The sequence below is a fragment of the Pogona vitticeps genome, chromosome 2, assembly GCF_051106095.1.
Source record: "Pogona vitticeps strain Pit_001003342236 chromosome 2, PviZW2.1, whole genome shotgun sequence".
Classification (NCBI taxonomy): domain Eukaryota; kingdom Metazoa; phylum Chordata; class Lepidosauria; order Squamata; family Agamidae; genus Pogona; species Pogona vitticeps.
In genome coordinates, this window is record NC_135784.1 from 19,651,738 (window position 1) to 19,674,205 (window position 22,468).

A 22,468-nucleotide genomic window follows, 5' to 3' on the forward strand; every position below is an offset into this window, starting at 1 on the left:
AAACAAACAATAAACAAGGTAAATATACATGCTGATTAGGACAAATCCAGCATTACTGTATGGCCAATTTTTTTATTAGAAGTAGTGAATACTTCTCAACAAATCATTCAAATCTGGAGTCCAGGTGGTTTCCTCATTGCAGTTTAGAATACATTATTGAAACATCTTTCCCACATATTAAGACCCAAAGAAATGGCTGCAGTTCTTTCAGTTGCTTTCTCTAATTCCTCTTCCTTTCCCTCACAGGCTTCTGGACTAGACTGAAAATTTGCTGTATAAAACACATTCACACACTATGTCACCAGCTTACTGGGAGTCATGAAGTGACCCATCATATCCTGTATTTACAAACCTATTGTTCTAAGAGCAGGTAATATCACAATGAACAGGTCAGAAAAGGAGTTTCTACCCCTGAGTTTGCACCTGTTCACCAACAGGAAAGCATACTGAGATGCAGGGCAGGAAGATGTGGAAAGCGCTGGCTGTATAAGCTGGCTTAAGAACTACTTTTAGTGAAAAGGAGGGAGGAGAAGTTAAAGACCGAGATGAGTAAATTCTCCTCCAGAATGTCTCCTTAGAAACTCTTACAGTGGTTTTCAGGCAAATAGACTGCACTTTCCGTAAACTGGAAATATTGCAGGCATCTTGTATTTATACTGGTGCAAAGATAATACATGTGAGAAATGTTTTATAAAAGGTAGCTGTGTCAGGCAAAAACCGAACAAAAAAATAAAGACGACAAAAACGTCGTGGCACCTTAAAAACTGCTATATTTCCATGTGAGCTTTCCTGGACAAGTCCACTTTTTCTGTTGTCTTTATTTTTTCTTTTTCTTTTGTTTTTGCCATGTGGATGCTAAGCACCAACTTCTGGTACAGGAGACCAAGAAAATACAGAGATGGGATCTTGAGGTGGCATCTCCTGCTTATCTAGGCTTCCGAGGAAGGTGTGGGATGAAGGAAAGTCTGCCTGATCAGTGCTGTCCTCTGAAGATGCCGGCCACAGAGACTGGCAAAATGTTAGTGTGGGGAAATTGTATGCTTTTACAATGTGTATAGCAGAAATTCCAACATGTTAGGAAGAATAACCTTCAGAATATGGCCAAAGAGCCCGAAAAACCCACAACAATCATCTGCCTGATCAGCTCATGACTCTGTAACTCGAGGTTTCGTGTGGCATGTGATACTCAGTGTCTAACCAAATGCAGTCTTAGCGAATTGTTTCAAGGCACATTTACTTCTTCCTACATTTTTCTTCTCCACAACAATTGCTTCTGTCTTTTCCCCCCTCTATGGGCTTCCCAGTGATCAGCACAGGATTTGGGGTAGCCTAACTCCTTTCATATTCCACATCGTAACCAGAGGGTGCATTGACCATTAAAAATGCCCTTGCTCTGGCCGTAAGACCTGCGTGTTGAACATTTGGGATTCATCCATTTCCCATGCTCTGCCCTTTCAAAGAGCTTACGTCTTGGGTGGAGGTTTTGGTGGTTTGCTCCAGACGACTAGTCAAGGGGGCACATTCCAAATTCAGATCACTAATGAGACTTCTCTTTTCTAAGCACATTCAGATGTCAATTCTCAGACCCTAGAGGAAGACAAGATTTTTTCCAATTTCCACACGATGCAATGGCTAAACTGCAGTACTGCAGTCAAGACTCTGCTCGGAACTTAAGCTTGATCAGAACAGGCTCAGGTAGCTGGCTCAAGGTTGACTCAGCCTTCAATTCCTCTGAGGATGGTAAACTGAGTCACCCTGTTGTGGCGAGGAAAGCAATATATTGCCTGCAGAATTAAACTGTAAACTGCCCAAAGAGTTCATAAGCAGCACACTTTGTTTTGCCTTTTTTGAGTAGGCTTGCCCCTTGGAATATGTTTTCTGGCATCTCTTTAAAATGCACAGACTGAGGAAAATGTTTCCCACACCGGAAGCTCTTTTAGGCTTCTCTCCACCATGGAGATGTAAGTGCTGCCCAAATATTAAGTTGCAAGGAAACATTTTCTCACATGACATACATTTTATAGGGTCCCTTCGTGTAAGAACCCTTACATTTTTGGAAATCAAGCTTTTTCTCACTTTTCTGTTTTATGTAGGCTTCCAGGAGAATCACAAGTCAGGCCTTAGTAAGCAAGATATTTCCCAAATGACTGGCTTATGTATGATTTTCCCCTCATGTGGATTTTTCTTGAGCCTGACATTGTCTAGCTTTGGGGAAAACATTTCCAACTCTCTTGGCATACATATGGTTCCTCTCTCCTCTGGTGAATCTCTCATGCTTCATGTGAAAGCAAAACAATTCCTCCCAAACAAGCTATCTGAACAGATACTGTCAAATGTGGACTCTCACATAATTCACAGGATTTGAATTCAAAGCAGAACATGTCCTACTCTATGTGGATTTCCGTGTTTTTGCTCCTGTGTGGACTCTCTGATGGGTCACAAGGTTTGAATTCTGAGCAAAACATTTTCCACACTGTGGGCATTTGTATGGTTTCTCTCCTGTGTGGACTCTCTGGTGAGTAGCAAGATATGAATTCTGTGAAAAACATTTCCCACACTCCAAACATTTGTATGGTTTTTCTCCTGTGTGAACTCTCTGATGCCTCAAAAGAGTTGAGTTGCAAGTAAAACATTTCCCACATTCTGGGCATTTGTGTGGTTTTTCTCCTGGACGGAATCTTTGATGGATAAAAAGGTTTGAATTCTGAGCAAAATCTTTCCCACAATCCAGGCACTGGTATGGTCTATCCTCTGTGTAAAGTTTTTGATGTGTTTCAAGTGGTAAATAGTCAGCAAAGCATTTCACACATCCCTGGTATTTATATGGTTCCTCACCTACATGGAGTCTCTGGTGGCCCATAAGGTGGGAATTCTGAGCAAAGCATTTCCCACACACCTGGCATTTGTATGGTTTCTCTCCTGTGTGGATTCTCTGGTGAGTTACAAGATCTGACTTGTGAGCAAAACACTTCCCACACTCCTGGCACTGGTATGGTTTCTCTCCGGTGTGGACTCTCTGATGGCTCACAAGATGTGAATTCTGAGAAAAACATTTCCCACACTCCTGGCATTGGTAGGGTTTCTCTCCTGTATGGATTCTCTGATGAGTCACAAGATCTGATTTGTGAGCAAAACATTTCCCACATTCTGTGCATTTGTATGGTTTCTCTCCTGTGTGGACTTTGTGATGTGTCATAAGTTCTGCCTTCCGAACAAAACATTTGCCACACTCCATGCACTTGTATGGTTTTTCTCCTGTGTGGACCTTCTGATGTTTCCCAAGATGGGAATTGTGAGCAAAACATTTCCCACATGCTTGGCATTTATATGGTTTTTCTCCTTTGTGTATTCTTTGATGAATCAGAAGGGTTGAATTCTGAGCAAAATATTTTCCACACTCCTGACATTTGTAAGGTTTCTCTCCCGTGTGAACTCTCTGATGTGTCCCAAGCTGTGACTTCCGGGCAAAACATTTCCCACACTCAAGACATTTATATGGTTTATCTCCTGTATGGATTTGTTGATGAGTCACAAGGTTTGAAACCCGACCAAAACATTTCCCACACTCCTGGCATTCGTATGGCTTCTCTCCTGTGTGAACAACGCGATGCTTCAGAAGCTGTGATTTGTGTGCAAAATATTTTCCGCACTCTTGGCATTTGTGGGACTGCCGTCTGGCATAACTTTCTTTTTCTGTATGCATTCTCTGGTGTCTGGCAAGGCTCAGTTTGTATATAAAAGACTTCCCACATTTGGCACATAGATTTATTTTCCTCCGGGTATCTGCTTGGGAAAAAGCAAGAACAGAAGAGTGAATGTTAAGCCCAAGAGAGAAAGAAATTCAGATACTGCAGAGAGACTCAGCTATTAAGATTTGGGAAGCAGGGGCAGAATACAGTACTGAAAAGAAAGTAAGCAGCTGTGTAACTTTTCTCCTTTCCTGGATGTCTGGAAATTGCATTGTGATCACTTAAGTTCCAGGTGAAGGATTTATTTTTATTCTACAACGTTTTTAAAAAATAATTTTGTCAGGGCTTTTAGATCTTAGCATAATTGCTTGGTGATTTCAGTTTAGCTTCATGTGTGTCATATTTTTATTCTTTGCTGCTGGTTGTATCTTGGCTCTATTTCTTTCTCTAACTGCTCTATTATTTGGATTTTGTACTTTTCAGACAAACAGATACAGATTATCTGTAATGTGTGTGTGTGTGTGTTTGTATTTCTAAACTACAGTAAATAAAATCAGCTGATGAACCCTAATCTGGATAGAACACTTGGACACTAATCTGGATAGAACATAGCACCACTGCTTAGAATCATGGCATCCGAAGTCAAAATACTTCTGATTAGAGATGGGCACGAACTAAATAATGAGCCAGGACGTTCATCAAAACTGACAAACCTGAACTGAGCCGAACTACAACCTTTTTTTTTCATGAACTTTCTGGTTTGTTCTCTCCCTTTCCACAGCCCTGGTCGCCTCTCTACCTGGTCCTGTTGTCTTCTTCTTTATCCTCCACGTCTGCCACTATCTCGAGACACAGCAGGCCTGGCTTTTCCTTCCAGGATCTGGGCCTGCCATCTCTGTGCATGCCCCTGCCTCTCAGCTGATAGCGCGGTGTATGTGCAGAGACTTCTGGAAGGGAAGCTCGGCCTGTCTGTCTCTCAAGATGGCAGCGGCGATGGCAGAGAAGGACCAGGTATGGAGGTGGTGGGAGCAGTAGGCTGGATGTGGGACCGCTAATGGGCTATTCAGTGCCACAGGGTGCCAGATCAGGGCCCTGCAGCACCAGACCATCCATTTGCAGTTCTGGAGGAGGAGGAGGAGGAGGAGGAGGAGGAGGAGGAAGGACAAGTTAGGAAGGTAATGGGGGGAGTGGAATTGAGGTTGGGTGTTGGAGAGTTCAGTTCCTCTTCCCTCCAGGCACTAACAAAAAACGAAGTGATTCATGCTTCCTATTTTTAAAAAGTTCAGACACAAACCCCCAATTTTTTGGTTCGTGGCCACCTTTCTTTCTGGTGATGCTGAATCTTCAGTACAAAATGAAGCATGCAAAGAAGCATCTATCATAATAGTTTTCCTGGACAACTGACCATAGCGTTTTTGTCTTCTGTTGGATCAAGCAGGCATACCTGATGAGATGCCTGGTCTGGTAATAGCCAAGATTCCTGCTTCATCAAAGTCTGGCAATTCTGGCACCAACAACTCCTCCCCATGCTCCACGTTAGAAAGGAGCTCAGGCTTTGGAACTGGAAATTAAGTTTCATAAAGAACGTAACAGCGAGGATCAGGGGAAATGCATGTAAGTGTTTCTCTGCATTTCTCTACTTCTTCAAAAGAACATTAAACATCACAATAAATCATAATCATAAATTCATAATCATGTAGCATCAAGTCAATTCTGACTTATGATAACCCTTCCCAGGGTTTTCCAGGGAGAGATAACTCAGAAGTGGTTTCCCCTTCCCTTCTGGGGTATTTCTGGGATTGCGCAGCTTGCCGAGGGCTGCATAGGTTGGCTCTTCTCCTGGGAGCCCCAGTGGGGGAATCGAACTCCCAACCTCTGGCTCCACAGCCAGCTACCCAAACCACTGAGTCATCCAACCAGCTCTTTAAAAAGCATATACATACAATTTTTAAAAAATGAACCTGAAGTGTTTTAAATCTCCCTTTGGATGCAGTGGGCTCTCGTTTGCCACCTAGACTACAGTGAAAGCCATAAGGGAACAAGTTCTTCTGTGGAAGCAGGCAAAGACTTTTCTCTTCAGGTGGACTTCCTCCCCTGTCCAACTGGCCATTTTGGATAACATGTGGATTGGGCTATAAAGGGTCTGCTGAGGTGGAAACAATGTGCCATTTGGTGTGCTTTTCCTGAATGAGCAGTAAATGATTCCTTGTAGCCTGATCAGCTGTCAATAAAGTGCTTCTCCTGATCATGTGCAGAGAGTCAGAGGAAGGGATTTTTTAAAAAAAAAAATTGCTCCTCTCTCCCTCTGTCGATGCCATTCCATCTTTTTTCCTCTTCCCCCCTCCCTGCTTCCCTTCCCTCATTCTTTCCCCCTCCCTGCTTCCCTTCCCTCATTCTTTCCCCCAGCTTCATTCTTAAATTCTCCATCAGAATCTACAACTGCTGGAGGTTGCTATATCCTGGCTAATGAGCATACCAAAAAGAATGCATGCTGTATCGCTGGGCCAGAAAGGCACATTACAACTTTCAAAGAGGAAAGATGGATCAATCAATTCAGACCAGAAATTCCTTACCAAGAGTGGACACATTTTCATAGTTTTCCATCATGACCTCCCTGTACAAGAATCTCTGGCTCAGATCCAGCAGGTCCCATTCCTCCTTGGTGAAATACACGGCTACCTCCTCAAAGGTCACAGGTTCCTGCAACCATAAAACAGACCATATTCAGACAAATGAACCAAATATGGTAGAAAAGGACTTGGCACAGCTCTAACATAGCTTGAGGTCTTCAGAATACAGAAGGGGCAAACCTGCTCTAAACATCCCCCCATTAATAGTCCACACAGAGAAAGGCAGCACATAAGGAAGAAGGGAAAGCTCCAAACCTTTCTTTTAAAATGTGGTTTTCTTGAACAAGGGGATAATTTTCACGTATGTCACCCTGATCTGTATTTTGAACTGACAATCTGAAGAGGCATCTACATAATTTTTTCCCCAGGAAGAAGGGCAACATAGTGTTCTTGCACACATTATATATCTGTGTATCTCACAGAACCTGTTACCACAACACACCTGTGCATTTTATGTGTGCACACACAAGCATTTGAGCATCGCTTTCCATTATTTATTTATTTATTTATTTATTTATTTATTTATTTATTTATTTATTTATTTATTTATTTATTTATTTATTTATTTATTTATTTATTTATTTATTTAATTAATTAATTAATATGCCGCCCACACTACCCAAAGGTCTCTGGGCGGCTTACAACATTTAAAATAAAATAAAAATTCAGAACAATTAAAATTCAATTAAAATATATATAAAAATTGCCATCGGACCCACAGCTAATATTATTTCAGTTAAAAGCCTTCTGGAACAGGAAAGTTTTGACCTGGTGCCGAAATGTCATCAGCGTCGGCACCAGACGAATCTCAGTCGGGAGGGCATTCCATAGTCTGGAGGCAGCTGCCGAAAAGGCCCTTTGTCTACAAGCCGTCCCTCTTACCTCCTTAAGGGACGGCTCTTTCAAAAGGGCCCCCTGGCTAGATCTTAACTGCCAGGTAGATTCATATGGAAGGAGGCGGTCCTTCGGGTATCCAGGGCCCAAGCCGTTTAGGGCTTTATACTGTATGTCAAAACAAGACATTAGATCTAGAAGTCCACATAACATGGGAATCAAATCCCTAGAATTCCTAACCTCCAGTATGAATGCAGAATCTAAGAGGCATTATGAACAAAGGTTTATGTGTATTGAGGGACATAACAAAAAAGCTAAATGAATGAACACAATACTTAGGAACAGAATGGGTGTATTCTGGTATCACCACCCTGCAAGTGATCCATCCATCCACCCATTCATTCAGTGTCATGTGTAGACTGCCTTTCTCACAATGAGGGGATATTTAAGAAAAACCAGTGGGCTCTCCTATACTTAACATAAACTGGCAAGCCACTGTGATTGAACAATGAGGCCAAAACAGAATTTTTGTTGCTGCAAAATGAGTTGTCATCACACTAGCTAATTAGTTCATTGATGACAGGACATCTGTACTACCACCCCATGACTGTTTATTAATAACTGCTGTTACGATAATGACTAACATTTGTGAATTTTGCATTTTCAACCCTCTCTCGTGTTACTCAGGCCCCATCTTGAAGACAGCTAGGGGTCCCAACAAGAGAATAAATCTGAGAAAGCAGCAAGAAGATGGCTCAGATGCAGGTCTTTGCCCCATACAGGGCAGGAAATGTCAACTGCTTGGAAAATGGGATGCTGGGAACAACTTTATGGTACTGACAGAGCTTCTTTTAAAGCAGGAGAATAACACCAGTAAAACCAAAATTTGGGCTGTTAATTCTGAGGAGCTCCTGTCAATTATAAACTTATTAGTAACGTGTAAAACTCAAGTGCTTGCAATGTAAAACACTGTGAACCATCTACAAAAAGAAACTGGTGTGGGTTTTCAATGAAAATGTCAGGTGCTCAGCAAGTCTCCTACAATTCATATGTCCATTATATAGCTATACATGGCTCAGAGAACCTTGGCGTTTGAGGTGTAAAGTAAAAGAAAACTGTCATCCAACTGTGCAACATTTTGGGGCTACTAATGCCTCTGTGACACAAAGACTGTGAACATCAACATTAACCTAAGCTATCTTCCTAGATTTTGAACACTGGGTTTTGTAGAAGAAAAGCCAGCCTGTGTGGCTTTGGGCAAGCTGGACGGTCCCAGAACCCTACCTCCTCAATCCTGAATGAAGGGAAGGGTAAACCACTGCTGAGAATCCTCTAACTAAAGAACCCTGAAAAAAGCTGCTGCAGGTCAAAGTTGACATGATGGTACATGATTGTTGTTGCTAATTTCCTAGATGTCGTTCCTACTGAAAAAGTTTTCCAGGGAGGAAGATTTTTGATACAGACTCTTTTCTTTCCTTCTTTCCCAAACTGTCTTCTTCTGAACCATAAGATATCTATATGAAGGTGTTTTGTGTGTCCAAAAATCCATACAATCTGTACTGTATTTCTGTTTATTGCTTTCATTCCCATCACATATCCATCAGCAGCTACAGCAAATCCCATACCTGGGCTTCTTCCGCTGTAGCCATGCTCTCTCTTTTCTTGCTTCTGGGTGGAAATGGACACTCCATGGTGCATGCTGCAAAGGAGAAAAGTGAGAGTTGGACAACACTTCAGAACGGTAGCCTTCTGAATGAGACATGATGTCTTGTCTGGGTTGGAAAAGTGTGATTTATAATTTAGTCCTAACTAGATATGGCCAGCTCCTGAAGCTGAGGCTCCAATACTTTGGCCATCTCATGAGAAGACTCCCTGGAAAAGACCCTGGTGTTTGTGAGGGCAAGAATAGAAGGGGACGACAGAGGAGGAGATGGTTGAACAGTGTCATCGAAGCAACCAACATGAATTTAACCCCACTCCGGGAGGCAGTGGAAGACAGGAGGGCCTGGCGTGCTCTGGTCCATGGGATCATGAAGAGTTGGACACGACTTAACGACTAAACAACAACTACAACGAGCGGTTGTTTCGACCAGATAGGCGGGGTATAACTACAATAAATAAGTAAGTAAATAAGTAAGTAAATAAATAAGTAAATAAATAAGTAAATACACACACACACACATACACACACATATACACACACACACACACACACACACATACAGTGGTGCCTCGCTTAACGAGTGCCCCGTTTAACGAAAAAATCGCATAGCGATGGCTTTGTTGCCATCGCTTTTGCGACTGCACAACGATCTTGCCTATGGGGAAAAATCGCTTTGCGATTTTTCCCCATAGGCACCATTTTCCCCCAGCTGAGCGGTGGGAGCTTTGAAGCCCCGCTGCTCAGCTGGGGGAAAATGTCAGCAGTGGGCTGCGGCCTCGGAAGGACCCCGAAGCCACCGTCCCCTGCCGACAATTCCCTTCCGAGCTCCGGGGACAGGCTGGGGGGTGGATCGGGAAGCTTGAAGCCTCCCAGCACTGCTTACCCAGGTCGTTCCCGGACTTCCAGAAGTCCGGGAACAGCCTGGGTAAGCAGCGCGGAGAGGCTTCAAGCTCCCCGATTAACCCCACCAGCCTGTCCCCGATGCTTGAAGCCTCCCCGCGCCGCCTACCCAGCCCGTTCTCGGACACCTAGGTGTCCGAGAACGGCCTGGGTAGGCGGCGCGGGGAGGCTACCGGCAGTGGAGACAGGCTGGGGGGTGGACCAGGGAGCTTGAAGCCTCTCCGCGCCGCCTACCCCGGCCGTTCCCGGACTTCTGGAAGTCTGGGAACGACCTGGGTAAGCAGCGCTGGGAGGCTTCAAGCTTCCCGATCCACCCCCCAGCCTGTCCCCGCCGCTTAAAGCCTCTCCGCGCCGCCTACCCTGGCCGTTCCCGGACCTCTGGAAGTCCGGGAACAGCCTGGGTAGGCGGCGCGGAGAGGCTTCAAGCATCGGGGACAGGCTGGGGGGTGGACCGGGGAGCTTGAAGCCTCTCCGCGCCGCCTACCCCGGCCGTTCCCGGACTTCTGGAAGTCCGGGAATGACCTGGGTAAGCAGCGCTGGGAGGCTTCAAGCTTCCCGGTCCACCCCCCAGCCTGTTCTCCAATGCCGGTAGCCTCCCCCGCCGCCTACCCAGCCCGTTCTCGGACACCTAGGTGTCCGAGAACGGGCTGGGTAGGCGGCGCGGGGAGGCTTTAAGCGGTGGGGACAGGCTGGGGGGTGAATCCGGGAGCTTGAAGCCTCTCCGCGCTGCTTACCCAGGCCGTTCCCGGACTCCCTTCCCGATCCACCCCCCAGCCTGTCCCCGGAGCTCGGAAGGGAACTGTCGGCAGGGGACGGCAGCCCCCTGCCGACATTTTCCCCCAGCTGAGCAGCGGGGCTTGGATCCGAGCCGCGGCGGCTACCCCAGCCATGGCCGGACTCTAGGGAGTCAGATCCAAGCCGCGGGGGGAGAGAGAAAACCGGATAATCCGTTCCAATTGGAACGGATTAACCGGTTTTCAATGCATTCCTATGGGAAATGGTGCTTCACATAACGATGTTTTCACATAACGTTTTTTTTTCTGGAACCAATTAACATCGTTATGCGAGGCACCACTGTACATACATACAAGATATGGCCAAGGGCCAGCTAAGCCAACACTAAGGCAACTGAAATTGTGCTGAATCTAAAATTTGCTTAGCTAAGAGTCCTGGAACTGCAGAAATGGAAAGGACCCTAAGGACCATCTACTCCCAACCCAATCAAAGTAGGAAAGCCACAGCAAAAACATCTCTGCCTTTAAACACCCAGTTCTGTATAAAATCATCCAGCAGAGGAAAGTCACCACCTTCGGTGGCCTTCTGTTCTGGTGTTTAGCAGCACTTACAATGAGCAAGCAGCTGGACAGATACATATGGGTGCTACTGTGTAAATGTCTTTTCTTTGCCTGTGGCTGGTAACTTGCTTGTTACCCCTAATTTCTCTCTCCTGCCTTCTTAAAGTTTGGTTTTTCTGCTCCTACAAGGTTCTACACACCACCTCTGTGGTATTGCACATTTGGTGGGAGATGAGTGGAGTTATATACTACCAGTTTGTTTCTAACAAAAATGGACTGATTACATGTTGATATCGTTATAGCGGTTCATTTACCTAAAAAAAGAGGCAGAATCCTCTTCTCCTGGCTGGTCTCAGACATCTACCAGCAGAGGGAATCTGCCAGCACAGATGCTTTCCTGGCAAAAAGGTGCCAGGAGAGGGAATGAGAAAGAGGGAGGGAATGGAAGGAATAGCAGAAGATCTAGGGCCAGACTGTAGTCTCCCACAACCCAGTGACGCAGCCATTATATTACAGGGACAGAGATTCAAGTTGCAGGACTTGCAGTCAAGTCGGACTTAAGTCACACTGGCAACGCAATCTGGACTCCATTTATTTTCCTAAAGAGTTGGATTCAACTTGTGACTTTGAACTCACCCACTTATCCCTTTTTTGTGGGGAAAAAGAGTTTGCTTTTAATAGGGACTTGGATTTGGTGCTTGAGGCTTGGGACTCAGTACCAAAGACTTAGATTTATTTATTTTATTCTATTTATGTCCCGCCTATCTGGTCATTGCGACCAAGATTTGGACTTGGTATCAAAAGCCTGGACTCAGACCCAAAGAATTTCCAACATCCTACTATATTACCTTTTAATATAGTATATTCCTCTTCCTGTTGGAATTATTGCACCCTCAGAAACCTTTAAAAAGTTTTGGCTGGGAGGGACCTTCCTGGACCAGGGTGAATGAATGTCTATCAGTCCAGTAGCAGCCAAACCTCTCTACCTCAGAAGTTCGAAGAAAACCATGCCTCTCCTCAACCTAAGATTTTCCTTCCTGCTTTCCCCCTTCAAGCAGGTGTTTTATGTCTGTTAGCATCGGAGTCTAAAAAAACAATTTGAGCTATGTTGTCTGTACAGAGTATTCTGTCAGTCAGCGAGCTAGCTAGTCAGTCAGTCATGAAGCTAATTTGATCTAACCAGTTAAGTCCAGCTATGTAACCAGTTAACATTATTCTACACAATACGCTGTTTAATTAGAGGTTTTATAAGCTATTAAATGTCCACACTCTGCCCAAGACTCCCACATACACACATTCAACACAATTCTGGGAAGTTGTAGTCCAAAGATTCATAGAAAAGGCCTGTTTAAAGACTGGTTTAATCTGTGTTCTTGCTTACAGCCTGATAAAACAATAAAGGATTCAATTTAAAGTTAAAAAAGAAAGAAAAGTCCCAATGTCTACTTCTCAGCTTTTTTCAGGGCTTGAGGGGGCATCTCCCTCAGGAGACAAAATGGCTCCTCTTTCTCGTGTTCTATTGGCTGAAGAGGGAAAAAAGGCGGGAAACTCCTCAAATGGGAGAGAAACTCCCTCAATTCTGCTGTGACAGTTCATTACCCTTTCTGTTTCTGAGGGGAAGGCTCACAGAAGATTCTCCCCAGTAAAAAGAAACCAGGGTGGGTAGTGATATACTTTGTTTTCCTTCCCCAAACAGTTCACTCCTTCTCCTTTCTGAGGGAAGACAGGCAGTCCAATTAATGTTTCCAAAAGAAAATATAGTGGAACATCTCTGCATCCCTTAGCGCAGGGTTTACTGCCTCTCCTATTTCTGAGGGGAAAGGAGGGCAGACAGAGTTCACCTTTGATCTCCTGAGCTATAACCGCTCCAGGTGGCATTTATATGTGATATTTTCATGCAGATGAACCAATATAAAAGGGTTCTATCTTTTTTTGGAATAAAGCAGGGAAAGTGCAATGGGAAGCACAGAGGAATATAATTAATGTGGCATTCTATATATTTGAGACAACGTAGCTGAAACAGGGGCAAAGATGGCTCTCAGAATGGCTGCTGCTAGAGGAAGCTTGAAAAATGGTGGGCACCTCAGGTAACAAACATGATTTGAGGGGCCTTTTATGCTTCATTAGGAGGATTCCAACCCCCACCCCAAATCAAATAAATCCACTCTGAAATTTTTCAAGGATCACACCATCCCACCCCAGATCACCAACTGCCTGTCTTTTATGACTATTGCATTTTAGGCAATCTGCTGCAGGGATGAGAACATATTTCTTGTTACCACCACCATCCAGGTTCACCAGTTTCAGAAGAAACCTGCTCCTGTTTTGTTGGTTTGTTTCTGTCACAGCTGTTTCAACCAGGCAGTGAAAATAGACTTTTGAGCCTCTGGACAGACAAATATCTTTCACTTTCAAAAATTGGCTCTGCTGAACAAACTGGGACTCAGTGTTTCTCCCTCCCCCATTAATTATATGACCAACATTTATGTTTACATGCCCTAACAAAGTTTTATTTTCTTCCTTCTGTTTCACAGGCAAAATGACACTTCCTCTCCTAAAAGATCCACAAAAGAGAATAAATAAATGAAAAAAGAAAGCATTTTCTAAACAGTAAGAATCTGTGAAGAAAACAATGAATGTGAAGGAAGAGAGGAAAAAATGAAGAAAAGGTAGGAAAAAATCTAGACAGCGTCAGACTCACAAGGCTGTGATGGCAAGAGAGCTTCATAACATAACTTTGTTCTGGGCAAGCGGGGGGGGGAAGGAAGGCAGTGGTCAAAAAGGGGGTTTTCTCACACCAAGCAGAAATGTGAGTTGTGTACAAATCTTTAGAACTGGGAAATGTATGGTCTTCCAGATGTTCTCAGACTGCAGCTCTCATCCATCCTCATCACTGATTTTGATGGGAGTTTAGTGCAACAACATCTGGAGAGCCATACGGTCCCCATTCCTGCTCTTACGTTCAAGGCAAATGTGCAGTTCTTAAGACTTGTGTTTTAAATTCCTTACGTGGGCTGTACTGTGATGTGGTCCCAACTTCCTCCAAGGCAAGCTGATCTGGAAACCATGGGTCTTGCTCGAGCCAAGAGATCAAATCAGGTTTGCCAAGTGGAAATCCTATTCAGGAATACAAAATAATAATCATCATAAAAGTATGGTGCAGAGGGAGGGGAGAGAGAGAACAGAACAAACCACTGTAGGAAATATAAAAAAAAATACCCCATGGTGTGATTCTCTCATTAAAAAGAAATTCAAAAACAATTTAAAGAGGTGGAAATTTTCTTCAGGGAGACTACTTCAAGCCCTGCTTCTCACTGGGATGGCCACTGTGAGAAACAGATATTAGACTCTCCTTATCTTGTGTGTCTTTTTTCGTGGGTCCCAAACTTTTTGCTAGCATTCAAATCAGTATCTGACTTTAGGGAGCCACAGGCTTCTAAAAACCAGGAAGGGAAGCATAAATTAAGAATATATTGGGAAGAAGGTTTCCTTATTTCCAAACCATCCGTGTTCCACAGAATATGTTTCATATCTTCTGAATTTTGCAAAGGAAATTTAATACAGTACAGAGAAAATCAGAAATAATGCGCATTAATTCTGCCGAAATAAGGGAAAGGGATCTTTACCCAAGGAGGCCATGTTGTCGTAATTTTCTTGCATTACTTCCTTGTACAAAGCTCTGTGATGCTGATCCAGCAGATTCCATTGCCCCTTTGTGAAGAAGAGAGTCACATCCTCAAAAGTCACTGACGTCTATGGAAAAATAAAATAATAAAATTGATGCCATGCTCTGGAAATGGCTCACACACATTAGGTCTGTAGTCTTTTAAGCGAATATTAACTGTGGTTGAGAAACAGCAAATATGTTTACAGGGACTTGCAATCTTGTGCATTCTTGCTTCAAGGTAAATTAGGTTACAGTTGATTTATGGGTAATTAAGAAATTAGAACAGAATATTTTTTTAACAGTTTCTACAATGTTGCCTGGTCAATATTTGCCTTCGTATGTATAGACATTTCTGTTCCTATACTTGTGATTTATGCCAGTGAGCTGCCTGAAAAGCTTATCTGCACAATTATTTTACTTATTAAACACTTTGGTAACATATATTTGTGTGTTTTTTTAGTATAGGATTCATTGATCATTTTTAGTATTTGTATACTAATGGTTAGCTTTAATAATTGTCTTTTAATGATGCAAGCCACCTTTGGTCCTTTTTGAGGAGAAGGTGGGATGAAAATATTTTAAATAAATAAATTAATGCTCATAGCTTTGCTTTTAAGATAGGAAGGGTAGAAGATGGTAGGAGGCTTTGCAGTTACTTTCCATTGACTTGATGATATGATTTATTTTCCCCTCTTGCTAGAAACATTGAGACCAGTCTTCTGTTCAGTATTAACATGCATGTGGAGTTCTAGCTGGGGAAGCTGCCTCAGAGATTTGACAAGATGCACAATAGGCATGCAAGCAGCATCCGTAGGATTGCTCAAGCAGCTTCTACAGTAGGGGTTCACTTCAACTACCCTGTTTCCCCGAAAATAAGACCCACCCTGAAAATAAGCCCTAGTATGATTTTTCAGAATGCTCATAATATAAGACCTACCCCCAAAATAAGCCCCAGTTAAGTGAAACCCCACCCTCCACCATTGTGCAGCAACCAGAAGAAGATGACATGACTGTATTTGAATAAATGTAGATTGTTGTACCTAAAAAAATAAAACATCCCCTGAAAATAAGCCCTAATGAATTTTGGAGCAAAAATTAATATAAGACCCTGTCTTATTTTCAGGGAAACATGGTAAATATGGAAAATAACCCTGGCCTAGATTTCCTTCTGCAATATATATATTTATTTTATCCTTTCATCTATTTTTTTATAATCTCCTATCGTATTGTGCCATTACTTTCCCTCATAATCTCAATGTAGCTGTTTTAACCATTGCACTTCAAGCATTAGTTTCATGCTTTAAACATTACTACTACTATTACCTTTAATAATACTGTGTTTCCCCGAAAATAAGACAGGGCCTTATATTAATTTTTGCTTCAAAAACGCATTAGGGCTTATTTTCAGGGGATGTTTTATTTTTTTCGTATACAACAATCTACATTTATTCAAATGCAGTCATGTCATCTTCTTCTGGTTGCTGAACAATGGTGGAGGGTGGGGTTTCACTTAACTGGGGCTTATTTTGGCGGTATGGCTTATATTATGAGCATCCTGAAAAATCATAATAGGGCTTATTTTCAGGTTAGGTCTTGTTTTGGGGGAAACATGGTAATAATAGTAATAGTAATAGTAATAGTAATAGTAATAGTAATAGTAATAGTAGTAATAATAATAATAATAATAATAATAATAATAATAATAATAATAATAATAATAATAATAATAATAATAATAATAATAATAATAATAATAATAATAATAATAATAATAATAATAATAATAATAATAATAATAATAATATCTTTAACCAAAATCCTATTGCAAAATCCTGTTCCAAAAGGGTGATCAGAGGAAAAAATTTTGTAATTAAACATTCCGACTTCAGGCGACTGGGTTTGAATCCCTCCTTAACTATCTCACTCACCTTCAAAGCTCTATTAGGGTTGCTGTAAGTCAGTTCCAACTTTATGACAGATAAAATATATGCATTTGTTCTGGGACTTCCATGCAGTGAAACTGATTACAGCGGTGCCCCGCATAACGAGTGCTTCGTTTAACGATGAATCCGCACAGCGATGTGTTTTTTGCAATCGTAAAAGCGATCGCATTGCAATGTTTTAGATGGGAAAACATTGCTTTGCGATGATCGGTAAGTGTTTCGCTTACCTATTATCGCATAACGATGTTTTTTAAACAGCTGATCGGTGGTTCCAAAATGGCTGCCGGGTAAAGAAAATGGCCGCCTGCAGTGTTTTTGCACCCTTTCCTCACTTACCGGGGAGCAAAAATGGCGGCCGCATGGAGGATTTTCACAGAATGGTGAGTTTTTTGCCCATAGGAACGCATTAAACGTGTTTTAAATGCGTTCCTATGGGCTTTTTTGCCCCGCATAGCGACGAATCCGTATAGCAACGATTTTTTCGGAACAGATTATCGTCACTATGCGGGGCAACACTGTATACTGCAGGTGCATGTTATGCAACAGGAATCTGGGCGTTGGTTATTCTCACTTTTTATGGACATCAATGACCTCTCAACATTTTGTCTATTCTTTGAATACATTATGTATTGGTTTACTTTTCTGCCTTGATTTTTCCTTAAAGGGTCACTCTCCATAAGATCACTGGGGTAAAATACTGGGCATAAAAGAGTTCCATTTGCAATCGCTAGGCAGAGGGAGAGTTACGTAAAAGGTTTTCTGTTTCATGCAAGAAATTCACCCACCTCTGTCGGGAAATGCCTTAGGCCAGCCCTGCCTTCAAACCCATACCTGAGAAAACCCTGTTGCATCCATTTCAATTTTCGAAGGAACAGCTCATGCAGAGACCATCTCAAACACTTTGGTGCAGATGTGAGGCCTGAAAGTTTGAAAAGGATGATACAGTATTATACAAGGCCACGGCTGAAGACTGAGAAACAGAAGGAGAGACCGTAATCTGAAATGTGCAGCAAGAAAGCAAGACCAAAGGCTGTGAAACTGATAAAATCTGTCCTCCTAAAAGCTGAGAGGTTGGGAGTTCAATTTCCCTCTGTGCTGCCTGCGATTAGAGCCAGCCTTTGTGGCCTTGAGCAAACTGCACAGTCCCAGGGTGCCCTCAGAAGAAGGGAGTAGTAAACCACTTCTGAGTTTTTTCTACCTTACCTTACCTTGGTATTCTAGGCAATGGCCTAGAATGGTGGTCCTCAACCTTGGGCTTCCAGATGTTTTTGGACTTCAACTCCCAAAATCCTGGCCAGCGGAAGTGGTGGTGAAGGCTTCTGGGAGTTATAGTCCAAAAACATCTGGAGGCCCAAGGTTGGGGACCACTGGCCTAGAATACCAAGGTAAGGTAGAGAAAACTCAGTTTTCTGTAAAACTCAGTTTTTTCTACTTCATCTTCTCGAAAACATGAAGTAGAGAAAAATGTGCAGAATAAATTGATCCTTAAAATAACACTTGAAAACTAATGGAGGACATATAGTATATATATCTGCAGATTAGCTGCTCCATCTCCAAAGCCTTCCTTCGTACCTGCCCAAAAGAGAGCAGAGAGATGAAAGTAAGCCTTCTGTGGTCCACACAGACACAAACTGTCTTAAGTTGCAACAGGTTGTTCATGGAATAGTGATAGACCTACAACCCTGTTTCAGTTTCTACGTGAAGCTGGGGTAATTTATATGAACAGGCTGAAGTCGGAACCAAATTTATTTTGCCTGGGAATGGTTAACTGGAAGCATAGTTGAAAAGATGGGACCCATTTTGTTCACATCACATCCCAGCCTTTCACCTTTGTTAAATATACAGGGGCTGATACAAATACCTGCAGAGCCTGTTGAAGGAGGGCAAAATTTCTAGGGCAGACAGTTCCTGCAGGTCTAATCACAGCAAAAACAACACAACAGGTTTAAATATGCGTTTTTTAAACATCTTTAAAGCATGTTTTTATCTGCCTAAGCTTCCATAGACTGTCTGTCTCTCGACCTCCCCTATGCTTGTCTAATAAAGAGGGCAAAGCTTATGCCAATGAAACCGGTTTGCAACCAGATTATTAGAAGGGACCAGCAAGTCAATGAAATACGTGGAAGTGAGGATGGAAGGCAATTGCAAAAAATAGTCAAACATTTAAAACGGGTGGGGTGGGGGGAATAAAATCGGTAGCCACCGTTCCTCCCTTCCTTCCTCCTTTCTTAGTTTCTTCTGAAGATCCCTCGTCTCCCTGCCTAGAAATTGCTCTACTATTTCGTCCTTTCCTTTTATTTTCTTTCCCTTCTTGTAAAGGGGATAGTCCAGAAACAATCCCCTTCCCAGCAAGATTCAGAACAAATAATACTCACCACCCCTCCTCTTCTTTTACCTTCACGATTTTTAGAATCACTCTTTTTCTTTTGTGCATGTTTTAAGCAAACAGGTCGGTGCTGTTGTTTTCCAAAGCGTCCCGTTTAAAGTTGCCTAGCTTTTCCTCTTGGCTAAATGTGCAGGACCACGCATGCGCCACACTTTTTTTTTAAAAAAAGTAAAACTCATTTCCCCTTTCCTATCATGTGACTGAAGCCGACCCAGGCTCCTGGCAGGAGAAGCATGGACTCCTCTGATCTCCTGTCTGAGCGAAAGGATGAGTAGTATTGTTGGCAAGAAAAGGAGTTTATTTAAAGCTTGATGCGCCGGGGAGAGACATCGTTAGCATTTTTTTCTTTTATCTATCTGTCTATTCCTGTTTTTTGTACTAAAATAATCCCCTTCTCTGATATTATTTGACTTCCTATGATTTATTCTCTGATTTAAGGCAGCTGTCTGTTCTTGGTATTGCTAATGTCTACAGTGACTTCACAGAACACAGAAGAACAGGTCCCTGCCCTAAGGAGAGGGCACCTAATATTCAATGAGTGGGTCAAACACTGGAGTTGAATGGCAGAGCACATACTTTTTATTTAGAAAATCCCTGATAAATATGAACATCTTTAGTCAGAAGGATCAGACACTCTCTTGCCTAGAAAGAAAAAAAGTACAGTGGTGCCTCGCTAGACAGTTACCCCGCATGACAGTTTTTTCGCTAGACATTGGCTTTTTGCGATTGCTATAGCGATTCACAAAACAGTGATTCCTATGGGGGAATTTCGCTGGACAATGTTTGGTCCCTGCTTTGCAAACCGATTTTCGCTAGATGACGATTTTGACAGCTCCCTCCGTGCTCACAAAACGGGTGTTTTCGGGACCTAAGCTTCGCAAGACAGCGATTTAAACACCTGATCAGTGGTTTGCAAAGCGATTTTCCTATGGCCGATTTTTGCTAGACAACGACGATTCTTCCCCATTGGAATGCATTAAACAGGTTTCAATGCATTCCAATGGGGAAATGCTTTTCACTAGACAATGATTTCGCTAAACAGCTATTTCAGTGGAACGGATTATCATCGTCTAGCGAGGCACCACTGTAGCTGGGGGATCTCCCATAGTAATAAAGCTCCGTTGTGTGTAATGCTTTACTGGAGCATTAAACAATCACCAACCATGAGGTTTTTTTTTTCAAATTATGAGGCATGGTTCTAATTTAGTACATAAACCAGGTAGGAATTCTGCTCCTCAAAAAACACACAAGTAGTAATTCCCCTTGTAAATAGGCAGCACCATTGCCAAAGTCCTTAACTGCTGGATAGCTCAGAGCCGTAGACATCTGCTTGGGTGTTCATTTCCCCACTATGCCTGTTTGGCAGGGGCTGAATTCAGTGATCCGTATGGTCCCTTCCAGCTCTGCAGTTCTAAAATTATTATTAGGGGGAGGGTTTCTATAATTAGTGTCTCTGCAACCTATAAGCAAGTTTAAACATGTTTATGAGTAATCTAGCCTTAAACATATCTAAACCTGTAAGTTCAAACATATACTGCAGAAAAAATATGATATCATGGAAATCCTCCCCCTTAATTATTATTGTTTTAATTTAAACAAACAAACAGAAGCAGACTTTTCTTTCAGCTGCCTGGAGCTTTGCCAGTGTTTTTGGCTCTTTATTTGACTGCAACAGGACACTCTGCTTCAAGGACGTAGTTCTGTTGGAAGGGAGTACAACTAAATGCAATGGCTTCCAACTTTGGGTCCCCATATGTTCTTGGACTAAAACTCCCAGAAGCCTTCACCACTAGCTGTGCTGGCCAGGATTTCTGGGAGTCGTTGTTCAAGAACATATGGGGACCTAAGACTGGGAAGCACTGGCTTGTTTGCTGAGAGCTGCAAGGCCGACAGCTGGCCTCCCTCACTGAGAGCTTGTGAATGAGAGTGAAAGAAAGAAAAGGAGATAACAGGAATGTTTTGTGAGGCTATTTAGATAGAAATTTGGGGGGGGGGGAGGCTAGGAGTGCTTTGTCAAAACCTATGTAGAACTGAGAGACAGGATGGCAATGGAGATGCTCTAGTGGCCTACAACAGGTGCCTTGTTGGGTTTTGTGCTTCAGGATGTAGGAAACTGCACCATCAGGACAAGCACGTTGCCCTGCTGGAAGAGAAGTATTATTTAAAATGTGTGATTTGCTTCAGCATACAAGCTTGCAATTCACAAATTTCTCCACAGACTCCAAATGGAGTCACCCAATAAAATAAAATGGTGCTTAGCACATTGTGCCCCTAACACTGGGCAAACATTTAGTGACTACAATCCTACCAGTATTTGCATAAGGTCTCTGTAACTTTCTGCAGCTGATTCACCAAAATTGTGGGGGGTGGGTGGGTGGAGGCAATAAAGAGATGTGCCTCAGCACCATGTCAATTAGCTGCAGTTAACTACAGCAAACAGCAAACCTGAAGCAAACATCAGTAGGAATCCAGCTGATTGTTGGCTCTTCAGGAACCAATATAAATATAATTTTAAAATAACTGGCATAGTCCATAATAAGAACTAGCTGTTAAAGAACTATCTGCCTTTTACATAAAATGAACCTGAAACCTCTGGGTAGAGTGGGCGGCATATAAATTAAATAAATAAATAAATAAATGCGCCCTCTGTCTTCTCATTAGAAAATCCACAGATATGCTAGGAGGTGAACTTTCAAAAGATCAGTTTTTGGCCAAAACATAGTTTTCTAGTGATCATGCTGAACAAAACATGCTGGTCAGAATTTGGCTGGCAAGATACCCCAGTATCAATGCAGTGGGCAGCCAATTGTTACTATGGTGTTAATTACCATAGTTCATGCTTGTATCTCTTGCTGTGCAACCAGTTGCATGAAGTGATGCATAATAAGAAATACAAGTAGCAAATAGTTAAGTACTGATGATTCACTTCCACATTTTTTCATCATTTCACTTAATATGAACATAAGTCACCAAGAGGGTTCTGGCTCCAATTCCTCATTCTGTCCAACTCTTAAGTGCTTCAGCGTCAGTATTCTGGCATTGCAGTAATTATTCGCCAACTTCCATTGTGGTTTTAGGTTTCTGAGAATCTAGTAACTTCATCCAACAATACACTGATCCCAAGGACACTGTTTGGGGGGAAGTGTCTCTAAGAAGAAAATACAAAACAGACTAATTATAGAACCAATTTGACCATTAAGTTAGATTGGCTCCACCAATACCTGAATTTTCCCTAAAATGCTGAGAGAGCTTGAAGCACGATGGAGTAGTATAAGCAGCACAACTTGCTTTTTATCTTTTATACTCTTTTAGGATCCAGGTGAAGGCCTTTGCATTTCACGTGTTATTTTAGGTAATGTATGATGGCCTCATTACTCTTTATCTACTCCAGTTTTGTTTTAGTTTTATATTCTTCAAGACGGTTTAATTGATTTTTTAAAAAGTGTTACCGTCGTAAGAAC

The 22,468-nt window shown here is 42.5% G+C and overlaps 1 protein-coding gene and 1 long non-coding RNA gene across 6 annotated transcripts in view; one reads left to right on the top strand and one right to left on the bottom strand.

Annotated features, from left to right (window-relative positions):
- LOC140701269 (uncharacterized) overlaps window positions 1-20,771 on the bottom strand; it is a 35,310-nt gene extending 14,539 nt beyond the window's left edge. Inside the window, exons 1-8 of one of the 5 annotated variants that reach the window (XM_078388277.1) lie at window positions 18,997-20,771; window positions 17,407-17,540; window positions 14,638-14,764; window positions 14,021-14,128; window positions 8,779-8,852; window positions 6,263-6,389; window positions 5,134-5,250; window positions 2,414-3,786 (exon numbers count right to left, since the gene is read on the bottom strand). In XM_078388277.1, coding sequence (XP_078244403.1) covers window positions 2,414-3,786; window positions 5,134-5,250; window positions 6,263-6,389; window positions 8,779-8,852; window positions 14,021-14,128; window positions 14,638-14,764; window positions 17,407-17,472 — 1,992 coding nt within the window. In that variant the 5' untranslated portion in view covers window positions 17,473-17,540; window positions 18,997-20,771. Of the gene's footprint in view, window positions 1-56; window positions 3,787-5,133; window positions 5,251-6,262; window positions 6,390-8,778; window positions 8,853-14,020; window positions 14,129-14,637; window positions 14,765-17,406; window positions 17,541-18,996 lie in introns of those variants that run through there. The other 4 variants (XM_078388275.1, XM_078388274.1, XM_078388273.1 and 1 more) reach the window with 4 other exon arrangements.
- Window positions 12,677-15,119, top strand: LOC140704009 (uncharacterized). Its single transcript, XR_013542647.1, has 2 exons — window positions 12,677-13,098; window positions 13,546-15,119. It is a non-coding gene; the product is annotated as an uncharacterized LOC140704009 (long non-coding RNA).
- Window positions 20,772-22,468: the final 1,697 nt, after the last annotated feature.